The 19,150-nt window shown below is 44.7% G+C and overlaps 1 protein-coding gene across 19 annotated transcripts in view; it reads right to left on the bottom strand.

Annotated features, from left to right (window-relative positions):
- Positions 1–19,150, bottom strand: part of FBRSL1 (fibrosin like 1) — a 369,285-nt gene that overhangs the window by 273,252 nt on the left and 76,883 nt on the right. For 17 of the 19 annotated variants that reach the window (XM_041410159.1, XM_041410148.1, XM_041410156.1 and 14 more), the window contains exon 2: positions 10,243–10,344. The exons of the other annotated variants lie outside the window; for them this stretch is intronic. In XM_041410159.1, the coding sequence (XP_041266093.1) occupies positions 10,243–10,344 (102 nt within the window). The remainder of the gene's footprint in view (positions 1–10,242; positions 10,345–19,150) is intronic. 19 annotated transcript variants of the gene reach the window in all.

The raw sequence follows: 19,150 nt of genomic DNA, 5'->3' as shown, positions 1-19,150 counted from the left end.
TAAGCACTCTGTCCCTTTTGAATAAGTTAAATTACATTGTTTACTCCTACTTTTCATTTCAGCTCCTCCTGCTCCTTTCTCTACCACATCCTTACCTCTTTCACATGCTGCCAAATCATTTGGTTCTTTTCCTTCTCATTACACCAGCTCCAGTCACTTGGATCCCTTTCCTCTCTCTACGACCAAAGACTGTCAAGCTGCTGGGTTTTTGCTGGCAGTGGCTTTCTCAAAGCAGCTAAATGAATTCCACCTCTAGCTCCAGCTGCTGCTATATGCCTTCTTTTCGGAAATTAAAAAGGAGCCAGGAACACACGACACCACATAACCCAGCAAGTACTCTGCAGGCCAATTTCCAAGTGTGATTTATAATCATGATGCCCTCACTACATGATTTTATTAAACAAGATCCAGGGAGTCTTAGCCGTCCTGTTTCTAAGACTGATGTTCTAGTGGGTACCAAAAATACCGAATTGTTGCAGGCTGATGGTGAGGATTATTTTGTCTTTTTGCAGCAGTGCCAGAAGTTATCACGTTACTAAATCAGCACAGCACAATACCCCAAAGAGATTGAAGCAAACTGATTGCAAATACTTGTAATTTTTCACCAGCAAGATAACAGTCCCTTTGTACGAGCAGTTTGAAAGCCTTTGGATCAGAGGATACCTAGATGTACACAGGAAACCTTTTCCAGACTCCTGCTCTCAGTGGAAGACACAATTGTCTTGCTCTGCCCATGCAAGCTCCATGCCACTGGCTTGCACCTGCCTCTGACACCAGACAGGCAATTCTCCAGCCAAGTGCCCCTGGAGAGAAAAGCTCCCAAAGCAAAGAAGAGACAAGAGCAAAGTTCTACCATTATGTGGGTGTGGGAGGAGGACTCCTTGTTAACCCTCTCACCAGCTGGCATAAGAACAAGGCTGCCAGACAGAAGGAAAGGTGTGACCCAGCTCTTACACATAGGTCTGCAGCCAAGGAGTGACTGGGTGCCAGTCCCCATCTCTGGCATTCTACACCTTCACCTCCGTCCTATTGCACCTCCTATTGCACCTCTGTGCTGCTGGAAAGGGACAGCTTCCACAGGGGAGCCTGAGGCAGCAACAACACTGCTAACAGCATCTGAATTCCCACCTTCTGCATAGTGAACACAGATTTGGCCACCGCCTTCAAACATTACAAAAAAGAAAAAAGTAGGGATTTATTTATAAACCTCCTAAATATAAACTGCCCAGAAATAAAGCTACAGACCAGTGAAATGAAGGACAGTGGCATTTACCTCTATTTTTGAGAAACTATGATAAACTTATCCCTCTCTCTACATACTCTATACCCCAAAGTACTCATGGAATTCAGCCTTGTATAGAACAAAGTTAATAACAATATCCTGCTATCTACATAAGTATGTCAAACAGCTGAACACAATTATGTGTTCTGACACTTTGGAGGGCTTGACCAGGCAGTTCACCTAAAGTAAACACAGAAATGACGAGGAGGCAAATTACCTGCTTGGAAAGGAGGGAGGAGGAAAGGAAAAAGGGTGGAAGTTCTCACTTCAGCCCTCCATCAACTGAGATTTAACCAAGAATGACAAGGTCTAACAAATTGGAAATAATAACCAAAAACAGAAACAAGAGGTTTCATTAGAAGCTTCTCTCTAGGGAAACAGCCTCAGAGCATTTTCACTCTCACAGTTATTTCCAATCTTTGAGCTTTGTGCACACGCAAAATGCTTTCCTGGCGTGGAGCAGACTCTTGGACAACAAACTCAAGCACACTAACAACAGACCTGCTTTTCTTAAGACAACTTTCAGGCATCCCAAGCTGTCCAAGAACCCCAGGAATCTGCAGACCACTGATTTAAAACCACTGAGTAGAAAACAATAAAACCAGTTGTTGGGTAAAGTGTTACATCAGAAATAATGAAAACTGAATGGCAATTGACTCTGGTATTTTTCACATCCAAGAGCCTCTTCTCCCTTAGAAGTTTTAACATCAAATTTCCTGAAAAATCAGTGGTGAAAAAGGGTGGGGTTTTCCCCCTCCCTCATAATTTTTCTTGCATATATAAAATTAGTAACTGGTGAATACTTTGGAGTCAACTCGTAAAATCTTTTCCAACACTTAGGTTTATGCACAACCATGCCCCACACTCTCCAGGGCTGTTTGCATGCATTTTTCTGCACATCTAACAAACCACTATTGCTTTTTTGGTTAGCTGGGAACACTGCAGCTCTTTAGGCAAATCCATACCAATTGTCACATGTAGCAATTCTAAAAACAATCCAGCTAATATCAGCTACGAGTGCCAGAGCAGAACAGTTTGCATGCAACTGTGATGGATGGTCCTAAAGGAAAAAATCTTTGGGGGTTAATACAAACACGGCTCAGTCCATATGTCTCTATATCAAGATCAAATAATGAGAAAAGTAATCAATTGTGGCTGCAAATATAAGAAATCTTAGTGGAAGTTTAACTTGGCATCTACCCAATGCTGAAGAAACTTCCTTTCACAGTGAATGAGTGCTTGTCTGGCAGGAGTAATTACTGGGGCAAGCCTTCAGCTGGAACAACTTACCAAGGCTCTTACCTACAAGGACAGGAGCACTTACATGGAGGGCTGTCAGACAATGCTCACTCTCCAAAGAGGCTATTTGCTGGTTTGGTCAATTTTCTCCTTGTCAGAAGGGCCTCAAGCAGCAGGGGACAATGGTGCCCGTGGTACCCAGCCAGCCACATTCCTGGTGTGCTGCTCCCACCAGCACAGCACCTGCCTGGCACCTCTGGCTCACCTGAGACTGCAACCCAAACCAGCTGCAACACAGACACCCACAAGGCTCAGCTCAGCCCCTCAAACGCTGCCTGGAGAAAACCACGGCAGGCAGGAAAGGGGCTGACAAACACACAGTTCAAAGGCAGGACTGTGACCCCACCCAGGCAGCTCCCTGCAGCTAGACACTGAATCCCAGACCTCTGGCTCCAGCTGCACAGCAACCCTGAGCAGAGCCTCAGGGAGGGCAGCAGCCTCTCTGCCTGCTGAGCACCAGCTTTTGCCTCTTCCAGGGCTGTTTGGAATACCCAGCGTTCCTAGGGGAGACTGTTATTAGTTAGGGGCAAAATGAGGATGGTCTGTGCATTTAATGATGCAGAAGTGGAGCTGCACTGCTAGGTGGCATTTGTGCATAAAGATAAATGGCTTATAATATTTTGCAGATGATGTGCTCTTTTACAACGAAAGAGTTTTGGTTCCTTTTAAGCCCAAGGTTAAAAACAAAACCAGACAGCACAGACAAGACATTTCAGTTATGTCACAGAGTGAATTATTTCTGCCCTGGGATAGCTCTCATGTTAATTACACTGGATATAAAAAAATACACCTTTCTGGAAGCAAATGCAAAATCTTACTGCTGAAAGACTCTACTACCCCCCCACTGATGTCCTTGAGAGCTTGAGTTACACTGCTATCTGCAACTGTATTTAAAAGATTTCTTTCTTTCTTTGTGATAAAAATGGCAACTGCAATTTAGAAAAGAAAATAATGAGAAAATCTCACCAATAACGTGCAGCAGGTTTTCCAAGATTGTCTATTAAATTCACAGAAAAAGTTATTTCCCTTATATAAATAAAAGCATGGCCTTCCACTACTCTCATGATGCAAAAGAAATTAAGACACCCTCTGTTCAGTTTCATAAAGCTATTGGGTTACTTATTGAACTCGAAAGACAGCAGGAAGGGCTTTAAAATCCAGTAATAATCAAGGTAAAAGGGCACCTCAAGCCAATTCCCCACTCTCAATAGGTCAGGCAGGTTTCAAGTTGGATCTTTTGTGTCCTTGATATAAAACCTAACTAAAAGGGGATTAGTTAAAAGCAGGTGATGGCAGCACAACCACAAAACTAGGTCATTTGTAGTGCTCCCTTCCATCCTCTTTGACTAAAGGACACAAATTAACATATTCAAGAAAAGTCAAGAGTTCATTGCTGCTTTTATGACATGTGCCATTGGCTGAAACCAAGAGTGCATCAAGTACCTCCAAATCAGCTGTTGAAATGGCTGTTTTCAGCCAACAGCTATTCCCAGGTGGCACAGACAGTCCCCAAAACCAGCCTCCAACCACTACTGTTAATGCCATCCTTGTGTTAGTGTAGAAACTGAGGCAGGGAAAGACTCAAATGTGCCCAGTGGCACCTGAGGAGCCCCCAGCAGAGGAGGGAACTGAGGCAGAATTCCCAGCTCCAACTTAGTGCCAAATCTTGCCTTGCCAAATCACAGGCCCAGACTTATCATACCAGTGCTGCAAAAGCCTGATTTGCTTGGTTAGCACTCAGCAGAGGTAATCAATAGTATGTACAGAGAGATCTGATTTTGAATTCTGTTTTACAGCATTTGTTCAGGATGACACTCACCTCAGCTGCACCCATCTTCCACTGTTTCCCAATTCCACAGTCAGAGAGGGCAGAGGAACCAGGAATTGTATGTGTTTACCCTCCCCTTGGTCATTTAAAGAGCATTCAACAACAGAATATGGGTTCAGCTTAGAATACTGGGGAAGTCTCATATTTACTTCCCAAACAAATCCCTTATAAAACTCAAATATCTTGGAATGAGAAGGGTAAGTGGAGAGGAGGGCAAAAAGAGCCAAGGGCAGGAGATATGCCAGACCTTAACACAGAGACTCTTAATGCAATCAATTTCCATAGCCACACTCCTGTCTGCTGATACAATGAGTTCAATTGACATGGCAAAGGTCACCAGTGCATCTGATGTTCACTGAGATTAGAACCCAGACCTGACAAGATAACCACAACACGTGATGAACGAGCTGCATGTCGTGCAATGCTTGAATGTGCTCCTTCTTGAATTCCCTGACTTTATTCTGTTGGATAAACAGAGAGTGTTATGCTTAGAAACACTGCAAAACCAGTCTGGTAAGATATCAAACTACACAAGGGCTGAACATCTGTAACTGGCTTGATCAGCTACAGAACAGCTTCCACACAAGACACTGTTATTCCTACAGCTGATGGCTGCAGACTGCAGAAGGAAAGATGCCCACTGACCAGGAATGAACAGAGTGCAGTCAGCCAGGAACAACAGGAAAAGACTTCACAGAAATGCACAGAACCTACAGGAGTGCTGCTCCTGCTCAGACCATCACCTCTGCCACCTTCACAAAACTTCTCCAGACTTTCTTTCTTCCTGAGTATCCCTCACTGAAACTTCGTGCCAATCATTAGAACTTAAATTTCTGCTGAAGCCGTTTCCACGCAAGCATTTGGGGTTTTGTGGGATGCAGAGAAAAGCAGACAGCATGCTGAAGGGATGGGAATTTTTGCCTCCAGAAGAATGGGATTTACAAGGTTTCATGATCTTTCCATGTATATTCAAACCAGTTTCCCAAGAGTCATGGTTTGTGGAAGGGGTCTTAAAACTATCCTGTTGCTACACTTTTTGACTAGGATGGTCTTACTACACTCTTCAAACTGCAGATCAGATCCCAGTGCGTCACACATGGGGAACAATGGACAGCACATGCCAAAAAGAGTTTGCAGCCCACATGTTACTAGCCCAGGCCTTCCAAACACTCCTTCAATGTGCTCTGTGACACCCCTAACGATGGCTCTGAGGTGCCACTGCCACCCTGCCGGAGCCAAGACCAGGCATCCCACATGCCCCAAAGTTTACAGTGTGGATAAACGTGGAAATGTGGTGTGACTCTGGTCCAATTCTCACTGCAGAGGCTCATCTGGTTGTGCTTCTGGCAAGGTACTTCAGCCTGAGGCACACAGGAGGGACCTCCAGCTTTGTACCCTGCTGCTGCTCTAATCCCTGTGCCCAGGAGGGGAAGCGTGGTACGGGAAGTGGGAGGGAAGGGGGAGACAGTGCCTGTGATGGCACACAAAGAAAAGCAGATCACAGTGAACTGCCTGAATTAGAAATCACAGAAGTTATTTTGTATTCGTCTACCAGAGAGAGAATTTTATATCTAGCCTATACAATATGCTAAACACTTATCAAAGAACATTTAGAGAGAGGAAAATCTTTGCATTTCCTAAAAGACTGCTTTTTGTTTATTATGTTTAAAGAAAAACAAACAAACATATGAGGATAGGATGATGAAAAATTAGAAAAGATAGCCTGGGGGATGAGAGGAAAAGGCTCTCAACAACTTAGTAGCAGTGCTTGCTGGTTTTATGCACAGCTGAAGCCAATCCCTTGAAAAGGAGTTTTGACTCTTAAGTGGCCAGCACCTCTTGCAACATATTTCCTAATCAGCAAGTATTTATGGTCGATATTTTATATTTCCAATTTCTCCCTAAGGGCTCCTGAGAAAGCAGCACACCTGCCAACCTTTTCAGCTGGGCCAATAATTGCCAATTTGCTCTTTGCCTTAGTATATCACTCAATTTAGCCCTGGCTGTGCCCTGCATACATCCTCATTCATCTCTGTGCCCCCATGACAATTAGAGTGTTAGCTTCAGCTAACTAGGGCAACTATTCTACTAGGGTTGGAAGACAATTATTAGTCTATTTTCCCATCTTGTGGCAACAAAATTGAGAATCCATGACAATTACATTCAGCAATTCTGCACTCTGCTGCCTGTTCCCCCTCCTTGCCCCCACCTTCCGAATATTTCAAATTATCACAGCTCTACTACCACATTCAAATTTTCCATGTTCACAGGGAGTGAGGCTTCTATTTAAATGATAATGAGGGACGATCCATTCAATTTAGTGAGGGAGAAAATCCATTAAAAAGCAGGCAGTTCTTAAGCTGATGGGTCAAGAAAAAGATAAAAACCCTTTTTTCAAGCCATTATACAAGGCTCTGTGTGGATTTTTGGACTGTTCAGGACATCAGAAAAGATTAGGACAATTATGGAACATGGGGAAAACCAAAACAAAATGCCCAAGCTTTCCACTTTTACTTGGGTCAACACAACAAAATAGCAATATGGCTTATCTGGCTCTTAATTCTCTGGCAACTTCCAATTACCTCACACTGAAAAGCAGCAGAGGAAAATCCCATTTTGGAGAAAGGCTGTTGACTCTGTTTTGGTTGTAGAAGACCTGAGAGTACATGTGTAACAAGGATGTCAGCTCTGTAGTAGTTTTTAAGGGAATTTTACATCAACACCGGGAACATAAACAAGTGGCAGATTCCCATCTCCTCTCTGCACCACAAAACCTAAAACTTCACTTTTTTTCTACTCTGAAGTTTCATCATCCCAAAGAAGAGCCCAGCCTCAACAAATCAAACCATCTCTGCAGCCAGAAATGATTTCACTAGATCATAATAAGCATTTTTTTCCCTCAATGACCCATAATAAATGGCACTTGGTGTAATGTCTGGAAAGACTTACTATGCAAGCCAGACAATTACTGTCTCACCATGAAATTGTATCATTCTCTCCCCACAGAATTTTCACTTGTGGCAAGGAAGGAGCAAAATGCTCTGGGTTTCGTAGTGGATGAACCAATGGCTGTTTGTGTCTGTGTGCATGCACAATATAATCAATCATTTGCCTCAGTTTTCTTTAGAGTGCAATTATTTCACGACAGACCAGGCCACCTCTTGACTTCACGGTCCATTAGAGACTAATGACATGCATTAATGTAAATAAAGAACAACTTGCTGGCATCTCACTGAACAAGTCACCTCAAGAAACAAATGGCACAGAGGGGCTAAGCTGCTCAGAACAGCACCTCTGAAATGGGGATCAGTGAAGCTGGAGGGAGGATCTAGTCCTCCTGAGATGGCACTGCTACAGCTGACACTTTGATAGGCACATTTCCCACCACACCTGCTGTGTGCTACCCTACAGCAGCCAGATCTGTCACCTCCTGCCTCATTCACTCCATTGTTCACCCCACTTAGTGGGGAAAGGCACGGGAGGGAAAGGCAGCAGAGAGCAGTCCTGAAGGCCAAATGCACCAAGGAACAGCCCAGGTGCCTCCTGCTTCAGAGCATCCATCTGCAGGGAACTGCTGGATGCTGGAGCCTCGGTTTGTAACCACCAGCCTTGAGGAAACACCATCCCTGCCTTCCCTGGACATCCTGACTGCCCTGTGCTCCTGATCCTGAGGAAATGTAAGCAGCTATTTAAACTGTCTGCTGGGACACACAGCTCCAGAGCCAACAGGGACCAAGTGTGGCTGGACAAAAATCCTGCAGGAATCAACACTCAGTAGCGTGTTGTTGTCTCCTCTCCCTTTCCCTGCTCCCTCTCTACAGTGAGAGAACCAGTCTGCCTCCTCATCCCTTTACACAGAAATGGGGAAAACCTTCTGATTGCACCTGTGGGACTTCCTAAGACTTTGAGACAGTCACTAAATAGGCTACAGAACATGTACCAGTACGTGAGGCAGTGTTATATGTAATTAAAGCTAAATTGCACTCATCAAATAACGAACGAAGAGCATTCTGTGATTCATGAACCTTACTTTTCAAACTGTTTAATTACTAATTTGAAAAATTCTCATTTGCGATGGGTCACCAGGTCACGAGAGCAGCTTCAGCAAAGCTCTGAAGTGTGCCCCGGCCTCCGGGCACTGCCCAAACGTCTCCTCTGACTAAAAAAAGAACGGAGTGCCTATTTCCCACTGACTTTCACTGGCTGCTGAACAGGCTTTGAAGATTTTGCAGGAATTAGGCACTCGGAGTCAAATCCTACAGGCTCAGCCTGCAACTTTGGGGGCAAAGGGAAAGGAGGAGAAATACGGGAAGTGCATCGGCTTAACAAGAAAAGTCTCCAAGACCACTTAACGCTTTGACCTAAGCTAATGGCTAAGCTGGAATATGTTATTCCTTTCCTGCAGCCCCACTCTAGAGCTACAGTGCAGCTCCCAGGCTCTCCTGCTCACACACCATCAGGTCGAGGGGAGGGGGAGCAGAGAATCCCATCGGTGTACGTGTACATAAAATCACCACCATTACTGACTAAAGCACAGCCAAAGATGTCCCACAGCAAAGGGGATTTGTGCCGGGGCCCCCCCGGCTGCCTGGCCCCACGGCGGCGCGTGGGCTCGCAATCCTGGAAGCAGATCACAGGACATGTTATTTTTCTCTTCCTCCCACTGTGTCGGCTGTTTACAGCACCCCATTCACACTCCAAACATGTAGAGAGAATTTTCCCCCGTCACATTTCCCTGTCAGAGCTGTCAAGCTGAATCCCGCTTTAATCTGCCAAAAGCACTTTTCTGCTGACATTTTTAATAAATACTTTCAGCTTTTAAACACATTTGTGGGAGCCATTTTTTTCCCCTTTTTCTCCCTTTTCCTCCTGTAGAACGGGCTCTGAAAGCCTTAATAGCAAATACATTACACTTATCAAAGGCTTTCCCCCCCTCTTCCTTTTGCATCCTGAAGCGGAGGTAGTGTTTTCAATTTTAAAGCTAAATTAACTGTCCAATTGAATTTAGCTGGTGTGAGCCGTTTTCTGTGACAGGTTTTAGTTATGAAGCATATTTTACATTAATAGAACTCAACATGAAAACCACTCGCTCTGGGATTTCTGTGGCTTGCCATTGAAATGGCAAATTTAATATTTCAGACATGCTCGTGCCAGCGTTTGATTATTGTTCTTCATTTAAATCTCTCCTAACGGGAAAGGTCCTAATTAGTAAAAAATCATGTTTTAATGAAGGCGAAATGCTAATTGCTAACACAAAAAGCCTTCGTATAAAATTATCCCAGCACTGCCATTGATTTCTTGGTGACTCAAAAGCCCATTTGTGTGTTTACACACTAAGGCACCATTTGCTTTTGTTTTATCATAACATTTCACTCAATGTACCATCGACTTTCCTGAGAGAAAGACAGCTTTCCCCCAAAACCCTCTCATATCTTGGCGGCAGGAAGCATAAAATTAGATGAACTAACTTTGCACCCAAACTATGTGATTACGTGCAGCAGTTAAACCCAAAGATGCTGTAAAAAGCTATTTAACACAACTTCTTTGAAAAAAAAAACAAAACAAACCATCAAGCCATTTTTCCCCAAGGAATAACAATTCCATTTTGTTTTCCCATCTCTGATCTTTCACTTATCATATTATTTGCACCATGATTATAGTGTTTGCAAGGCAGCTCAACCACTTATGCCGTAACACTCAATCATGACATAAAAAAAAGTTATTACACAGTGACCTCTGGATGCCAACATTTGTTCAGCAAGATTTATGAAAAGCCATGTCAGCAGCGGGAATTGCTGCAATGAAGCGATGCTTTCTCCTGAACGGTACTTACATCACTGAGACGGTCCCTTGAGCTGCTCCGCTGAGAGCTTGTGGCCTCCCTGATGCTGTCTTCCTCGCTATTTCTGCCACTTCTGCTTGTAGGGACCTTCATCTAGAGGGAGAAGAAGGAGGGGGAAAAAGGAGATTTTCAAGCACTGCTCTGCCACCTGTTCCCGAGGTTGCCGACAGCAGTTTAGTCAGTGTTTCACTCCTACGCCCACGGCACCGTGGAAGGGATGGAACGCAGGGGGCTTCTCTGCAGTTGTGCTTGACCACATGTGTCCACACTCCTTTCCACCAGCGTGGGAGGGAAGGTGCTTTTGGCACTCCTGGGAGCAGGCAAGGTGCTGCCAAAGTGCTCAGGCCTGACACGAGGGGGAAGTGGACAGACAGACGGACCCCCCTTCACTCTGCTCCCAGCACTCCTCAGCTGGGGCTGCCTGACCCACCTAGAGATGTGCCCTGGGGCCTCCCCAGGGACTGCACTGAGAGGTCATGGTGGTCACTGAGGGACACTTGCTGAAACAACTTGCTTGAGATACTACACAGAATCTGCAGTATGTCAGAATTAATTCTTACAGCCAAGGCTAGTGTTTTGACTGCTAAGTCATCCCACTCCCTTCACCTGAAGTTGTGCTTGTGTTTGGATAGAAGTGAGAGAGCCAATGTTTGAAATCACAGCAACCTTCCTCTTACATCTGCAAAGAGTGTTACAGGGGGAGGAGAGGGGTAGGATAGATGTCATTCACAGCTTCATTCCTGGGCTCATTTACTAACAAATTATTCTGCTAATTCCCTCGTGAAATATTGGGTGGAAAGAAGTGTTTAATTTATTAATAGGTTCTATTCATATCAGTTTGGTTCCATTTAAATTACACTATTTAAAATGTCGGCTTGTACAAATTGGTATATTTAATGGCAATAAAATCCCTTTGTTTCTTGCTGTCCTGTTCCATGGTGGTGCTGGCAGCCAGCAGGGTTTGCTCCTGGTGCTGATGTAACCCTTGCAGCCCTGCCCCTGTGTCACTGGGCACACTTGGCATGCTGTCACCATGTGAGCACAGCAATCTGAGTGCTGGGAGCACTGATCACTGCACTCCATGGATGTTGGACACTGCTGCCAGCTAAGTGCCCCACAGTCTGTCAATATTTTAATGAAATGTTCTCTGTGTGGAGAATGAGCTCCAGTTCTCATCCAGAGTGTACAGCCCTGTATGGGCATGGGTACCAGAAGTAAAAGGAAAAGAAGTTGAAAGAAAATATCATGCTCAGTAGATTTCTGATTAATGTCCTTGCTCTGCATGCCTTTCTGACACCTTACACCTCACCAATACACTTTCTTCTGCAGGATAAGACTTTTAGACACATCTAAGTGATAGAAATCAATTTTTTTCATGGCCACCTCATCATACAACCACCATTCTCAGTGCAGTGCTCTGTCTCACTCCTTGTCCACCACCTTTCAAATATGTTGGCCACCTGAAAACTTTTATCAAGATCAATATTTCCTCTTTGCTCCTATGTAAAAATGTTCAAAAGCACAGCACAATGAGAGGTAATCCCTGCTGGGATCTGCTAGAAGCATTTCCAACAATCCACACCGTGTATCAAGATAAGAAATAATTCACTTGAAGTTCATGATGTTCAATCCATATTGTCTGTTTTCTTAATAACTAGGTCAACAACATCAAAAAGAGAAATCTAACTATACTACATCAATATTGGCCATAAGCCATCAAATTTTAAATTCCACATATAATTAAGTAAATTTGGTAAGATTTTTTTCCTTAAATACATTAAATGATTGTCATTCGCTTATTTTATTCTTTTTTAGGTCTTTATTAAGCAATTACTACTTCAGCTATGCCATTATCTTGCCTAGGATTGATGCCAAGCCAATAAGACAAATGGTAATACCCCATTAATTACAGCCTTTCATAGCACTGGCACTCCAGCTTTTTTCTGTCATCTGGGTCTTTCTGCACTTACTCAAAACCCAACTCCACTGGTTTCCAGTCATCCACCAGCTCTTCTGAAACTCTTGGATGTAAAGTATCTGACCTGCCAATTTCAATCCTTCCAGACACAGCAGGTGCTTTGTTTCGCCCTGAAATAGGAACCACTTAACCATTACAGGGCAGAATTACAATTTCCCTAATACAGTACAGAAATGTCCATTGAATTCTGCAGCTTTCTGATTTCTGATCCATAACCTTCTCCCTCCCACCTAGGAACACATCAAAGCCTGTCAAAATTATTACACTTCTGACCTGAACAACTCCTAGACAACTGCAAATTAAGGGAAAAGTAAATTATGCCATTCCAAATCCTTTCACCTTCCCAAGTGCAAATGGTTGCTAGAATTAATTCAAAAGGACTAAACTGCCAGCTGTTTAAAGTTAGCACAGACTCACCCAACCTGTTACCAGACTGGATCCTTTTGCTGCTTTTCTTGAGTTACAGTCAGCTCCAAACACCACCTGTTTCTTTTCTCCAAATTTCATTAAAGGAAAACTACACCTACACACACAGTAACAAATTGAGACAATTTGACCTGACAAGGTCTTGCACAGGCAAGCAAATTAGAAGCATCACTGCTGCCATTAACCTTTCCAAGTAAATATCAATTATTAAACTTGCTGCACTACCTCTGTCCCCAGTTTGCTGCTGTGAATTAAGAGGGTCATCAGCCTTTTTGACAGATCTTGTTCATTTACACCTGCTGCCTGCCAGCAGGGGAGCCCGCACACCCGCAGCCCCAGCGCTCAGCCAAGCTGCCTTAATTCATCAGTAATTACCCTAATGAGCCACATGCAGGACCCAAGGAGGAGGACAAGTTGTTCTGCTAAATGGATGCATTGGTTTCAGGGGCACTCTCGGCAGACCTGGGTATTAGCAAACTGGCCAAAAGCTTCTTTCCCAAAGTTGCCACCAGCTCAGCTGCTTGATTTCTAGTGATTTTCTCTGGGTGTTTTTGCTTGAGTTCTGGAAATTCCTCCTGACCATGTTCCCTGATCGAGTTTTACTATACAAACTAGTATTCCTCTCCCTTGGAAAAAGTCATTACTGTTCCAGAGGCAAAGGGGCTCCTGGCCCTGCTCCCAGCCTGGGGATGTCATGTCCAGCTCAGCCCAGACCCAAGCAACCAACTCCCCAAATCCATAGGCCAAACACACTACATCCTCTCATACTACACATTGCCAGGGACTTCCAGAGGCACTAATGCAACACCAGCCATGGGGATTAAACACCTCCGGTGGATGAGCCAAATATCCCAGCTAAATATCCCAGCAGCCCATATTGATTGTCCAGAGTCCTTACACACAGTGAAATGTCCTTCAGCAACCACCATTACATATGCAATTCAACATTACAGGCTGTTTTCACCCAAAATCCAATCCTTTTGAGACCACATTACATGTCCCCATCCCTCTGCATTACCCACTGAGTGTGCCCAGGTCTTTGGGCAAAAACAATCCTGTGGATGGGTTTGCCCTGTTTGAGGCAGGACTAATCCAAACTGGAACTGGAGGATTCCAGCCAGTGTAACAGAGCCAAAACAGAGACTGGGGAACAGCAGGAGGAAGGAAGTGTGTGGGCCAAACCTCAGTGTGTTTGATAGAGTTGCCCTTAAGTCTGCTCAAAGTGTTTTGGCAGCCATTTGATAAGCAAAATGTCTCAAAATAACTCTGATGCCCAAAGCTCTACAGAGAGGGGCTTAGAAAGGTGCTCCTCAGCCTCGTTTCCTGAGGGCTGGAGGCGGGAGGGAATCTTGTCTTAGACAAAGGCTGACTACTGTGTCATTTCAGGAGAGCAAAGCTGGAGGAAAATAAAAAGGCACATGGGGACAACTAAAGCTATTTGTTAATTTATCTCTTCCAAACCCTAAGACAGCAAGACATTAATGTCCACACATACAAACTGAAACATTGAATGGGTGCTGAAGTTTTACTCCAGCAGAGCCTGTTTCATTGTTGTAGGGAATTCTCCAAAAGCATTAATTAAAACCAAAGCTGCTTAAAAACCAGACCGATGCAGTCTCCTGCAAGATAAATAACACCTCAGACCCACCACACACCGCAGAGCAAAGCTGGTAGTAGGCAATCCTGGCTCTCTGCAGTCAGCTTTCACCAGGAAGGACAGATTTGTGTTTGGGAACGTGGAAGCGACCATTGCCAGCTCAGTGGGAGCGGGCCAGGGCTGCAGGCAGGAAAGGACCAGGGCAGGTACAGAGGGTTTGTAAGGCCATGATCAATTTGCATGCTGCAGGTGCTCATGGACAGTCCCAAGCCATGTTTGGAGCCAAGAATTATGAACCTTGCGCTGTTGGACATCATGTAGCATGATTAAATACCATAACTCATCCCAGTAATAACTCCAGCTCTGCTATCCTGGAAGGCTGCTGCCTTTCCATCTCTCCCATCCAACTTCCCCCTCCCTACTTCTTCCTGTGAGGTGGGGGTGGAGGAATATATGAATGGGCAGAATGGGCCTTGCTTCCCTAAAAGGGCTTTTTCATTACCACTGTGTTGGCTCTAAGCCCCCGCTTTTTAATCATAATAGATCAGCCTGCTCTCCATTTACTTAAGCTTTTCCGATGTCAGAGGGAAGCACGTTTTTATTTGGCACACCTATTTTCACATCGTGGGCACGCTGCCCCTGCTCATTATTAATAAATACACTTCGATTTATCACAAGCTCCATTTGAGTGCCACGGGGAGCCTGGGGCAAAAGGAGACAAATTCTTTTCTTAAGTTGTTCTGAAAGGTGCTGGGCTTGCCGACCCTCACCCCCATTAACCCAGCACAGCTAGTGTGCTCCTACTGGGAGCTCCACGGCCTGTGCAGCGGCAAACTCGGACTGATCTTGTGCCATCTCAATATATTTGTTCATTATCTTGCGCACACACAGAAGCATTTGGAAATGTACTCGGGGCACAGGCCAAATTGAATCATCTGCCTTCATTTTCCACACGATCTGAAGCTACAGCTGCTACAACAGGCTGTGGGATTTTTATTTTCCTTCCTTAACAGTTTTTTTCCCCCTCGCTCTTAAAGTCACAGCGGTCTCATTTTAAACCCCTCGCTGTTGCTTGGGTTTGTATCTGTGTTGTATAAAACGGGTCTTGCATACACACAGGGTGGGAAAAGAAATTCCCAGCAATCTCTCTCTGCACAGTTCTGAAGGAAAGACAGAAAGCAGAAGCCTCAGGGAGAGACATAATGAAGGTATTAATCTCAGACATGCCTGTTCTGGTGGCTCAGATGGGTCTATTAATCCACTAATCCTGTCACCTCTGCCAGTGGACAGGCACCAGCAGGAATGGCACCCACTGACTTTGTGCTGCACTCTGGAGCCGGGAATGATCCATGAAAACAAAGCTGCCCTTCCAGATCAGAAGGGCAAAGAGCTCCACGCAGCACTGAGCCAAGTTATCGCCTTTCAGGAACACATTAACTTTGAGAAGAAAGTTTAATTCCTTTTTAAAACTCTGCAAGATCCACTTTCATTTGTCTTGAGAGAGAGGACAGACCAAACACAGCCTTTGGATTTCCATGTTACTGACTTCATGGTAAATCTATTTTGGCAGGAGCCACTTGGAGATAAGTGGGCAGAGCTGAGAGGCGTCCAAGTCCCAGAGTTTAGGTCCAAGCTTTCAGATCACCAGAGACAGGGATGAATCAACCTTATCATGCTCATCTATCTAAACTAATGCTGCTGAACACCACTTTACATCTCATCAGCAGGTAATGACTTTATCATCAGCTCTGCCAAAGGACCCTTTTTCAACTCTTTCTACAGGGCTGAAGAAAAAATTCCTGCAGGTAACGTTTCATTCAACAAAGATCATGATTTCCTATGTCTACAAGAATTGATAACACCAACTGTTCCAAAAAGTTAACAAAAAATAATTGTATGGCTTGTCCCCTTCCCAACAAAGGATGAAAAGGATGCTTAAACAATATTTTGGGAGACTTTTTTGCTACCATATGCTTGCATTTTATTATCAAGTCTCAGATAAGCTCATGTTTCTCTGGTAGACTATCAGCAGTAGCAGCTTTCTGCAGCAGGAGACAGTAAACTGCCTTAATAAATACAAATGGACAATTTAATTAAAATATATTGAAGACTTGGAAAAAGTACTATTTGTGGATGAAACAGTCTGTTAAGGGATTGCACTCAAGGCTAACTCAGTGTATTTTAGGCAGGCAACAATAAGTGGCAGTGAAACATAGTGCACAGAGCTCTACCCCAATGATTAAAGACCACGCCGAAATTATAAACGTCTGTTTTCCAGAAAGTGGTGGGGGGGAAGTCACCCAGTTGCCTCTGGTTTTAATGTTTGAAACAAAACAAACCATTTGGCTTTAAAAATGTACTTCTTTAAACCTGAAAAGAGCCACGTATCAAAACAAGGTGGAATCAGCTAAACACATTACTTCTGATTTGTTTCCTTGAAAATCCAGCCTTAATGCATTCTAACAAAATTTATCTATCCCAAGCATACCTCATAATGAGATCAACTGGGAAAAATATCAAGCTTGTTTGTATATTTTATACTTGCTCTAACTTGGCAGTTTGGAGATTATGTATTCCCTAGGTCCCTCCTTAAATCGTTTCACACGCTACAATTTGATTTTCTTTGCTTGCCCTTTTCCACAATTTTTTTGATACATTTTATTGAGTTCTGGCTCAGAGGGAAACGTTTCCTTTGAATTAAGGGTGCAATCATTTTTTCTCCCCTCTAAATAAGGACATATGGCATAGAAAGCAATGTTATGGTTTGAGTATGTTATGATTGAAGTAGGGCTCATTTTAAAAAAATGACAGTAGCATCAGGTTGGATTAGAGAAGTTTTTCTAATGGGGTGGTGCTGCTGTGGGTACTGTGATGGGCTATCTTGGCCATAACTCATTTTAAACAGGACATGTCCGTTTTTACTTACTGTGATGAAGAAGCAAACAGCAGCAGTGTTATGATACTGAAGGAAAATTGTCCTTTTTTTTTTTTTTTTGACAGTCACTCAGTTCCATGATGTTTCCAAGGTTAGTATTTGCACATTTGCCTCCTATGCAGACTACTGGCTCCCTAATCCTGGTTTACCAGTTTCTTTTGGCTAATTTACATCAATAACTTGTGTTGCAGTCAAGCAGTCTGTAACACAGTGGTTCGTTTTTACCCCTCCCTGGGATGCAGAGAACTTGAATTGATGCTAGCAAAGGATTTCTGAGCTTAGACTGGTTAGCTGCTCTACTTGTCAAGGCAAGCACAACAATTTCTCCTAATAAAAAGTATTATCAGTGAAAAACCAAAGTATTCAAAAGCCACTGATAATTTCTCAGCTACATGAGCAACATTAACTACTCACTAACAACCTGACTTTACATCTTAATGCTTGCAACCAGATATGAGGGTCACCTTCTCTTTCTAAGAGCAAATGAAACCCAAGCTCCTTTGGTACAGGCAGCTGCTTTTGCAGTTTTTGGAAGAACTCCTGTCTGGCGCTGTGATTAGCCAGGGCAACATCCTGAAGTGAGCTGAGCTTCAGCTCTCTGGGAGACACTTCTGCAGACCTGGTGCCACTTCTGACCGGGGAGGAGCTCTGCCTGACCTCATGGTTCTGTGAGGTGCCATGGAGAGAGCAGGCCAGTGCCATGGGGGCCTGGAGAAGCCTTCCTCCCCAATTCCCAGCACACAGAGGCTGTATGGAGCAGCAGAGTTGGCTTTTCTGCAGCTCTGGAACTGCTGCAGTGATTTTTCACAGCTTCTGGGCTGGCAGGTGGCCTCGGCTGCGGAGCAGAGCCGGCACCGCTTCCCCAGCACGGCCTGCACTCTCAGGATCAGGAGCCTTGCTGCCATGCAAGAGCTAATGCTTATTTTGGAAAAAAGCTGGTGCTTAAGCAGGCAAAACTGCTCGATTTTACAGCTGCCATCAGGCCCGCGTAGCAAACTGCACTCTGCATGCCCCCAGCCGCACTTGGCAGATGGCAGCAGACAGCTGGGACAATCTGGGTTTGACATACGTCAGTGACAAACTGTGTCAGCGCAGGCCTGCTCGGGTTACAGCAGCCAGCCCGTGTGCCCGAGCGGGACTGGGACTGCCGAGGGGGAACAGCATTGCCAGCCTCTTTAACTAAAGCTGCCTTCCACAACAGAGCACGCAGGTGGCACCTACGGGCCCTGGGGGCTGGCTGCGTGAGCCAGCGGAGGGGCACGGGCTGGGTTTGTGCGGCAAGGCCTTGGTGGCACGGTGTCTTCTGTGAGAAGCTGCCAGAAGCTTCCCCCATGTCCAGTGAGACCAATGCCAGCTGGCTCCAAGAGGGATCCACCGCTGGCCAAAGCCAGGCTCATCAGCAACGGTGGCAGCACCTCTGGAATAACACAGTTAAGAAGGGGAAAAGTTGCTGCACAGCAGCATTTGCAGCCAGAGAGAGGAGTGAGAATATGCGAGATAAACAGCCCTGCAGTCTCCAAATCGGTGAAGGAGGAGGAGGAGGAGCTCTAGGCAGCAGAGCAGAAGTTGCCCTGGAGCCTGTGGTGAACATCATAACAAGGTGACAGGTCTCAAGGAGCAGCATCCAGTAAATAGCCCATGAGAGAACTGAAAGCCTCTGAGCCTCTCAGAGCTGAAAGCCTCCGTGCCTCTTGAAAATAAGATTTGTAGCTTCAAGTTTCACATAAAGATGATTTGGACCTGTGACTCTCGGTTATAAAATGCCATCCAATATGCATCAAATAGAAAATTGATTTGGCACGGGGTTTTTTGGTAATGGGAAAGAAATGGATACACTGAAGATGAGCTCAGAACTCTTAGAGCAGATGCATCAAGTGTTACCAATCTGGTGCAGTGGACCATAGCGAAAGGATCACTGTAAGGGAAGTAGCTCCAAGCAGGACAGAGGGATGATTGACTAAGC

The sequence above is a fragment of the Onychostruthus taczanowskii genome, unplaced genomic scaffold, assembly GCF_017590055.1.
Source record: "Onychostruthus taczanowskii isolate IOZ18803 unplaced genomic scaffold, ASM1759005v1 scaffold32, whole genome shotgun sequence".
Classification (NCBI taxonomy): Eukaryota; Metazoa; Chordata; class Aves; order Passeriformes; family Passeridae; genus Onychostruthus; species Onychostruthus taczanowskii.
The sequence above is the reverse complement of the archived record's forward strand: the minus strand, read 5'-3'. Positions and strand labels throughout refer to the sequence as shown.